We start from the raw sequence: 10,618 nt of genomic DNA, 5'->3' as shown, positions 1-10,618 counted from the left end.
CTGGACAACATCGATATCCCCAGATGGACCAGGGTTGTTTCCGTGTACTCCTATGAAATGTCCAAATATTAGGCATTATTTTACTTACACGCCAATATCTACATGGGCACATACAACTCGGTTTTTTGTTCAATCCGAACGACTTGACGACACCCCTGGCAAGTGATGTTCGGGCTTGCAAAATTCCGAATGTTCTTTAGTCTCACGCCGGATTAAGTTATGGCCATTTGGTTTCTACTGATTTCGTGTAGGCATTTTTAAGTGTTTTAGATAAGTAAAGTAATAATAATTCTGAAGAAATGTTTTGAACAAGCCCATCCGTTATTCATGAAGATTATTTTTTTTACCATCGGATGTGCTTAATAACATAATGTTAACAGTTTCTTTACATTAAAATAGTCGACATAAACGTTACATCATACGAATCAGTAATATGTATCGGCTATTTTTGTGTTTAATTTTATAAGTATCTAGTAAAAGCGTGACTTTCTCGTCAAACTGTGCAAAAGGATGGTCAACGAAGCAAAATACTTAAACATGCATTCGGAAAGCGCTAAATCTGCCTATTGCAGTTCATTCTTTTGAATTGAAATGTTATTTAAATTATTAATTAGACATTAATCAATTTATCCTGACCACAATTAAGCTCTGTACAAGAAGGGCCTATAGTCGTTCTAATGGGGCGAAAAGCCAACGTTAAAGAGAGAGAGAGAGAGAGAGAGAGAGAGAGATGGGGTTTAACGTCCACTCGACACAAACTAGGTCATTTCGGGACTAACATATGGTTTAATTTTATTTCAATAATTCGCTTGCGCGTAGGGGTCTTTAGTAGTGGGAGGAAACCGAGAGACCTGGAGAAAACCCACGAGGTTGGACAGGCAACCCTACTCCTTGTCACGTACAAGCGTGGATTCGAAACCACGCCAGTTGACTCATTGACAGGCCTTATGATACAGCGCGCACGTGCTAACCATTCGGCCATCCAGCCCCGCATGTAAAATAACTATTGAGTAGTACTGCATGGCATAGAAACTTTTGTTTTAGTATTATTGCTATATAAATAGGGGATTATTATCATAGGTGCCACTCTATTATCCCAGGTTAGTGCCGAAAAGTAGAACGCTAAACCCCATTTAATTAAAATATATATATAGACGGAGTGGGTAGCTCTGGGCCCAAAAACTAGCCGGTTTCTTTCGGCCCCCATCACGGTGAAGACTACCGGACAAGACGAGAATACGACTGTTCCGTATATGAGTTTTCTCTTCGGATTTAGGCCTTTATATCTTTCCGTGTATGCCATGGTAAAGTTTGATTGAAAAAAAAAATATATATATATACTAAGCAGCAAAAGACACGTCAGGTTGGTATGTTACCCTGAATAGCCGCATTGCATAAAACTTGCCAAATGTTTTTATTGCATATTTGTGACCACATCTCCATCTTTACCTGAGCAATAAGGTTCCTTCCCAAACACAGAATTGAACCCAGGAAATGTTCTCAAAAACGCAACCTGACTTCTGAGATGGTAATGTGTTCTCCATGATTTTCATGTAACTCATGCAGCACGTGCTGTTCACCGGGACCAGCCCTATAAAATGCACCCCATATCTGGTTGAATCATTCACACTTCAACGTCCGCAGCATGCCACGACTCACGACAGCTCAGAGGAACCAGGCGCTTGCAAGACTCAACGCTGGCCACACTGCCCAAGCCGTTGCCAATCACTTCCAGGTCAATGTTCGGACCATCTACAGGCTTCAGCAACGCTTTCGGACCACCAACACCACGGATGTTCGCCCCCGAACTGGTAGACCAAAGGTTACCACAAGACGACAAGACCGCCATGTTGTGCAACAGCACGTGCAGAATCCCTTCACACAGGCATCTGACACAGCACGTCAGACAGTGGGAACACACGGAAGACCCATCAGTACCGATACAGTTCGCCGACGTCTCAGCAGAGGGAACATCCACTGCCGTAGGCCTTACCATGGACCGATCCTCACCCCTCGCCATCGACGTGAACGTCTATAGTTTGCCCAACAACACCAGAACTGGCGACACAGGGAATGGAGAACTGTTCTGTTCACAGATGAGAGTCGGTGTTGCGTATCAACTGCAGATGGCAGGACCAGAATATGGCGTCGACATGGCCAGCGTTGTTCTGACCAATGTGTCATGGAACATGACTCGGGGGGGGGGGGGGTCCAAGCATAATGGTTTGGGGTGGAATCGGCCTGAACCAGAGAGTGGGTCCTGTGGTGTTCCAAAATCTTGATCCAGGGAGTGGAGGTGGCATCACAGCAGTGCGCTACATCGATCAAGATCTCAGACCCCACGTCATACCACATTTCGCACGTCATCGAAACAACGTTTTCCAGCATGACAACGCCCGTGTCCACACCGCCAGAGTTACTCGGGGCGTTCTACAACAGAACGGTGTCAACGTTATGCACTTAAACCCGATTGAACAACTTTTGTATGAAATTCAGAGGAGACTTAATAACGGCGTACCGAGACCAAACACAGCCGATGGATTGTGCCAGGCTTTTCTGAGGATGTGGTTCCATGTACAGTCGCTGTGCTGCTGTTATTGGCACTCGCAGTGGACACACCAGATACTAATGTATAGACTGTGTACAGACTCTAAACCTTCTCGTAATGTCGTGGAATTGTGATGAATTTATCATTAATGTGTCAACATAGTAAGTCATTTTCTAGAATGATTTGATTAAAGGGACTCTCTGATGTTTTTGGGGTTTTTTTTTGTTTAGTATATATATCAGTTTTGTTTTCAAAGCGGTGCCCACTAACCCCTGTTCCATCTACTCCGTAACACTTTGACCTAATTATAGAATGTGTAGAGTCCTAACATATATATGTTACAAGCTGACAGCAAATAAAACTATTGATTATGGGTTTCACTTTTCAGTGCACACGCCATGTGGTAACAGTAGGCCTCGGGGAGGCTTTACATGTCACTCGTGCAAAGCTGTCAAACAATTAAGAAGAACTTCGCCAACTATTTTATTTCTTCTGCTCAGGTCCAGTCTATGAAAATAAAATCTAGGACAAAACTAGACCCACAGACCCAAAACACTCTATCAAAATTATTCTAAGTCGTAAATTTTGTGAAATGTGGTACCACACAGTCCAATTTTTTGTGGAACACTTGTGGTGAAAAATACAAAAGACCCAAAACACTCTATCAAAATTATTCTAAGTCGTAAATTTTGTGAAATGTGGTACCACACAGTCCAATTTTTTGTGGAACACTTGTGGTGAAAAATACAAAAGACCCAAAACACTCTATCAAAATTATTCTAAGTCCAATTTCTTGTGGAACTCTTGTGGTGAAAAACACCATAGACCCAAAACACTCTATCAAAATTATTCTAAGTCGAAAATCTTGTGGAATGTGGTACCACACAGGCACATAGGGAGGTATGAGAAGAAATTTTTGAAAAAATTGATATTTTTTCTAAGTCCAATATCTTGTGGAACTCTTGTGGTGAAAAACACCACAGACCCAAAACACTCTATGAATATTATTTTAAGTCGAAAGTCTTGGGGAATGTATTTTTTTTCAGAAACCCAGTATCTTGTGGAACTCTTGTGGTGAAAAGTTCCACACAAATGCCCCCAAACCTTGCCATAGATGGACAAAACTGACCAAGAAGGGAAAAAGGTGATTTGCTAATATTATCCATCGACAGTGGAAAGTTTCGTCGATAAACTGAAAATTACATAAAACCCCGATACCGGGTAGGGCGTGCAGAGCCGCGTGCAGATGGGGGCGACGACCCCGGGTCTCCAATCAAAGAGTGAAATTATGTTTTTAAAAATTTAAAGTTATGGCTGTGAAAATGGTTGTGCAAGCCGTCCTATTGAATTTGAATATGTTTATTTCATCTGTTCTGATAATGTTAAAAATTCCCTCCTTTATCACATATCTGGATACCACCTGAATGTCGACCGATGGGAGTTTTTTTTCCCTCCCTTTAAAATTAAAAATCGCTCTCCTTTACAAAGTCATTGGGAGTTTATTATCATTTATCAAACCAGGAATGACCCCATTGCATGCAGTCATTGATCTTCACAACCATTTCCCATCCACACAACTAATCACTCTACTTAATATCAAATCACTCTCCTTAATTTATAAATCACTCTCCTTAATTTCTAAATAATTCTTCTTATCGAAACTGGGAGAGCTCTTTTTTTTTCAATTTGTTGATTGAGGGGAGCTTTTTTTTTGGCTCTCCTCTGAAATACAAAAAAACAACGACTAGGAGACTGGACCTATACTTTTTATGCTGGGTTCCCACTATCACGATTCGCGCTACGATTTGAATTGTGGTTTTAATCGTGGTGATCCTATCGAAATGTATCCGAGCGTATCTGCACGTAACAGATCGTGAACTTAGTGGGGACAATCCTATCGTAACGCATCGCACGATAGTGGGAACCTAGGGGCATACTATCAAGGAATATGTCCCGAACATCACCAATCCTCTGCAGTGACAGGTAAATCAGAGAGAGAGAGAGAGAGAGAGAGAGGGGGGATGGGGTTTAACGTCCACTAGACACAAACTAGGTCATTTCGGGACTAACATATGGTTTTTAATTTTTTTATTTCAATAATTCGCTTGCGCGTATGGTTTTTAGCAGTTGGAGGAAATCGGAGAAAACCCACGAGGTTGGACAGGCGACCCTACTCCTTGTCACGCCAGTTGACTCAAGACAGGTAAATCAATCCGATAAGCTATTATCAGAGTTATTTTTTCCGTTTAATCCAGAGAATGGAATGTTGTCAATAACAGGCACCAGCTTTTACGTCTAAACTGTTACAAACGCTGGAAGGTATGATAACTAGCACGTCGATAATCACTTAGTTCGCAATTAACGCCAACTAATCGCGATTAATCGGGATTCGGAATTCCTTTTCATAACGAGTGGTTTAAATTACCTATCCTAAATTATCACCATATTTCAGTAAATTTAGATTAAGTGTGATCAATATGTTAAGAAATGTCCGAAGTGCTATAGGCATTCATTTACGAGACTACCACCTGGCGATTTTAGATAATGCCTTAATCCTAAATAACTGCTTCATTGTTGCGTTTATCGACGGTCAGGTATGAAGTTAAACAACGGGTATTTGTTACTAATTTAGATCTGCTTTCATTGGTATGCTGCATATAAGAATATAGATTTTGTTTCATTTCAGCATATGTTTTCTGTATTATTTATTTTGTCTTTTAATGAATTTTTAAAACAATGGCAAATGAATAATAATAAAAAAATATTATTGCACTTTTTTCAATTTTATTAAGCTCATAAATGACAATATAATGTAAAAATTTAAAATTCCTATTGGTCTTTTTTGTATTTGCTTAAGTCCCCATATATGACAACTTGATATACATACATCAAATTTTATAGGTCTTTTTAAAAATTCTATTAAACCCATAAAACGTTTGAATATTTATAAAAGTCTCATAACTGCCATTCTGATAACAAACTGGCTCTTTTTTTTTCAATATCAGAAATAAGTTTGTTTCTCTTAATTTATTTATTTACAAAGACTACAAATTTTATTTCATGCTTTATTATGACCGGTGCTTCTTCTTGTTAAAGTGTTGAAAATTACATCAATTTTCTGTGGTCAAACAAGACCCCATGTGGTTTTATATTTATTTTACCACCCATCCAGTTTCCCATTGAGTTATCTACCCTTGAGCTGTGTGAAGAAAAGGTGGCGCTGCGACAAGTACCTGCCATGTATGGAGCGGACTTACTGTGAATGAGTATAACGCGACTGTTGGTTGTATTGAACGTGTGGGCATGTTCGACTCAAACTTACATGTACACAGACAGACAAGAATGGATTTATTTTACCGTTTTTCTGGCATGCAGTTACTCAAGTAGAGCATGCACGATAGTGAGAAAGGATTAACTTGTGTTTTGAATACAGGTGGTGTCATTACTTTATAAATCAGTTGACACAGACAAGTTGTATGTATGTCCGGATGCGAAGGCTTACTTTTATTTATGTGGGTCAGTCTGTCCAGTGAAAGATAATATGTAGGTACATGTAAGAGACTGCACCTTAGTTAGTGAAGCCACTCCAGTGATTTTAGTAGGCTTTACAATCTTCCCACAGCCTCCTCCGGTAAATTAAGTTCAACAAAATTTTCACGGAATAAATGTTATGGAATTTACATAGTGAATTGGTTATTATTTATCGAAAGGATTATATCAGCATACCTGAGGAAAGCGATTCTTTCATTAAGACCTCCTATTGTTTACTTATTTGAGGAATATCTTTGGGTTTTTTTAAGGCAAGATTTTGTCTCAGGTATACGTACTGTACCTATGTAGGCCATGGGGAGTAGTGCATCAATACAAATAGTTATGGTTGGGCTAGACACCACAGGTAAAACTACTATCTTGTATCGACTGAAATTTGGACAGTATATGAATGCCATTCCTACTGTTGGCTTCAACTGTGAAAAAATTGAAGGTAAAGTAGGGAAAGTGAAGGGTGTTTCATTTACAATATGGGATATTGGTGGTAAAGACAATATGAGACCCTTGTGGAAATCCTATCTTAGATCTGCAGATGGAATAATATTTGTTATTGATAGCAGTGATAAAGAGAGAATGGAGGAGGCTAAAATTGAACTCAATAAATTTGTGAAATCACATAACACATCTAAATTACCGACATTAGTGATAGCCAATAAGCAGGACTTACAGGAGGCTTTGGATCCGGAGGAAATCGAAAAAATGTTGTCAATTCAGGAAATCAGCATGTCACATCCGTTACATTTTCTTCCAGCATGTGCGGTAACAGGTGAAGGACTATCAGAAGCCATGGACATAATGTATGAAATGATAAAAAAGTGGAAAAAAAGTAAACATGCGAAGATTTCAAGGTGATATAAACTGTGATCTCTATAGGATTTTATAATCGATATTCATTATCACAGACATATTACACAGCTGCATTTAAGTATTTTACATGTGTGTGACTTCAAACTGTGTTCAGAAGATTTGTCATTGACAGTCTGCATGTTGTTTCGTTTCTTCATGATCCTACATGTTTTATTTCATCACTCAATTTATTCCATAATATTAATCACTCTATGAATCATTCAATTACATTATATCATTTATTACCATGCAACTCCGCACAAAATAGCTTGGAACTTCAAAGAACTTACAAATAAAAATAATGTTAAGTGAGATTGTTAATGATTTTTGGCTTTTAATTAAAAGTATCATTTTAATTCTTTTAAATTCTGGGTCATAAAGATGTAGACTACTTGCTGGTTCTCTGATTAATTACAAGCTGGCAAGTGATGAATAATTTTGAATGATTCTTTACCTTTACTGCTTTCTTAATTACATATGTATTTCAAAATTATATTAAATTGTATTGGTATTATTATATCTACCATACCTTCATGTACCGTACATGTTTTTGTAGGTTTGAGTGAAGAAAAAAACAAATCCAGATTTATTTTAAATTTATCCACTGTTAATTTATTACGGTCAAGTAAAATTCTCACATTATCACTATCTCAAAATACATCACATATAACTTACATTTAAATTGTATGTACATTTACATGTACATATGTACCTGTATGTTATTGTGGGTGTGTGTTTACATGTAAGTGAAGCAAAACCAAATCCATATTTATTTTAACTTTATCCACTGTTTGATTTATTTCAGCCAAGTACATTTAAAAAATTAACACTTTTCTAAAACACAAGTTATTGAATCTATCGGTAGCATACTGTACATGTGTACACTGTACATGTACATTGTACCTTGAATAAGGGAATTTCTTCGCTTTACATTTGGGTATTTATTTTCGAAGTGAAATTGATATGTTGCACTATAATTACACAGGAGCATCTGCTGAAACTTACTAAGTCTACTAGAAATAGACATGTGTTTAGGTCTACTAGTAAGATGTACCTGTACAATGTACATGTATATGAAAGTGTGGATAATGTGGATGTGTGGTACATGTATCATCAATAAAACCAATTAACTTACTTTTTTTGGTTTAGCTTTAGGATATTGATATAAATCAATATTTAATCACTTCTTACACCTACGCCAGATAATAAACTGCATAAATATATCAATCTCTACCTCATGTTTTAGTATTATTATTACATGTATTACATAGATCTGCTAAATCTTTTATTGGTCATATATTTCCTACAGATCAGTACATGATGTACACTTATTTAATACAGATTTACTAGTAATTTTTAAGGCAAGCTATCTATTTATTTACAATAATCATTGGTCAATTTCTGTACAGCTTTTATTGCAGAATATCCCATATTACATGTACAATAAAGGTCATTCATTACCTACACATGTACTCTCTGTAATGCATCTGATACAATTTCTCTTATTTTGGGGGGTGGGGGGCTACATGCACCTTAAAAAAAATGGACATGTAGCCAATACTACATGTATTAAAATACTAAAACAAATACATTGATACATTTGGTATCATAATTGGTACCTTTTAAAGATGCATTATGTACGAGCTAAATCTGCTTACGTTGTATTGCAGGTATTTATTCGTCTTCAATTGGTTTATAATATTATTAAATAGGCATTTATTCACATGCATGTACCAAGCCCATAATCAACTCGCTGGACTTCAGATCGAGGTGATTTTGAATGGATTAAAACACAATCATCTTTTAATAATTTACATGTATTGTAACAATGGAACTTTTTTTATTATTGTACATGTAGCAATGCAACTTGACAATCAAGACTATATTTTAAAGCCTTCAAACACTCCTAACGTCGCTCGAAATAAAGTAATTTGAATGAAATTTTCAATATATTCATTTTAAATTATCTAATTTTGTTTAACTACATGTATTATAGCAAGAACAGTCAGCTCTATCTAATTCTTACAAAATGCATCTTTAAGAGTGAATATTGGTAGTTAACAATAGTGGAACAATTTTTGTTAATGTACATTGTACAAGTATTGTTAACAATAGTGGCATATTCCAGGTACATGTACAGTAAGTTGATCAATAGCCTTGGTACATGTACAAAATGTTATATTCTAAGAGGTAGCAAAACCATAATGTGCAATCAGCTACAAATTTCATCTAATTCATCAATCAGGTTTTCTGTAGTAAATCCAATTTATGTATTTATCTTATATCTGTTATCATATGGTCAAAATGATTATACCTTCATTAGCCTGGTTGGTGCAGAAAAGTAGGACCCCATTTCATTCATCAGAGTATTTTTAAGTTTCTTGGGGTGTTAATATATACATGTACATATTCTTCAGATATTCATAAAGTGTATAGTCGTTTAAAACAGTGTGATCAAATGTAGGTTTACTGTTTGATTCATTGTATTATTAGCACCCCCCCCCCCCCACACACACACACACTATTTGCATTATAATGTAATGGAGGCTTTGTACTTGAAAACATAAATAATTTATGTATTAAACTACTTGTATTACAGTTAATAACAAATTCAGTACTGTTTAATTAAGGTAGCATACTATATTGTACATCATACTATTATTTTTTGTATATCATGTATCATATTATGTATTCATTTGTGTATAGTTATTTATTCATTCATATCATCTGTGTATAATTCATGGTTGTGTTCATTTGTGATGAAAGAAAAAAATGTTCATAATAATATTTTAATGTGCATGTTGGATTTTTTATGGTACATGCATGCCACATGCTGATGTACATGGATATTAAACACGTGTAAAAGATAATTTACAATATTTTCATATCTGGTATTCTCTGTACAATGAATAGTATAATTAACAGTATAAGAGTAAAATGTGCACAATTTCTGCTGACGTTTTGATACTCAGTGCTTTATTTAATACATTTTAAAGGTTGTGAGTTTTTTTAGACTGCTTTATTAATAGACTGCTGTGACCGAATAGTCTTCCACTGCTGTTGGCAGTATCTAACAATATGTTTATATTTGAATAACATTACACCATACTTTTTGAATTTTACATGCGAGGAGCTTGATTGGAAAACGAGGTAGATGTCGTCCTGACCTTTTATTTTTCAAAACCATCTGTTTGACTTACACTAAGGATAGCAAATGGACTATTTACCGTACAGCAATATTTCTTGATACATCAATGATTACCGTAGTCTTGGACATTTGTTATACAAGTTTGTATACATAACCTCCGTCTCATACATGTACGTGTATATGTACTTATCTTGTTGATGTGAAATGATATTCATTGTTAAATTTTAAAATCCTTTTACCTTGATATTCGCATATGAACCTCATAGACGAAAATTGGTAGCCTACTTTATCCATTTGATAACGCAAATAAATATTGTTTGATATTCATGTAAACCGATCGATTTCGAACACAAATTTGATCTGGCTTCTTTGATAATTCATGTACATGTATCTCGTTTGCAAAGAAACCGTCGTGTACACACTAAAATGGAACACGTCGTATTCATATACATCTACGTGTACAATTATTGAAATGAATATACGTTAATTTTGTTGTTATATTAATGCTATTCGATAATGGACAGTGA

General features: G+C 36.0%; 1 protein-coding gene across 1 annotated transcript; it reads left to right on the top strand.

Moving 5' to 3' along the window:
* Nucleotides 1-5,779: 5,779 nt before the first annotated feature.
* Nucleotides 5,780-10,170, top strand: LOC126811141 (ADP-ribosylation factor-like protein 4C). The gene has a single exon (XM_050536626.2). The coding sequence runs from the start codon at nt 6,392-6,394 to the stop codon at nt 6,947-6,949; it is 558 nt and encodes a 185-aa protein (XP_050392583.1). The 5' UTR covers nt 5,780-6,391; the 3' UTR covers nt 6,950-10,170.
* Nucleotides 10,171-10,618: the final 448 nt, after the last annotated feature.

This window comes from Patella vulgata, chromosome 2, assembly GCF_932274485.2.
Source record: "Patella vulgata chromosome 2, xgPatVulg1.2, whole genome shotgun sequence".
In the NCBI taxonomy this organism is placed as follows: Eukaryota; Metazoa; Mollusca; class Gastropoda; family Patellidae; genus Patella; species Patella vulgata.
This window is presented reverse-complemented; position numbering and strand designations above follow the sequence as displayed.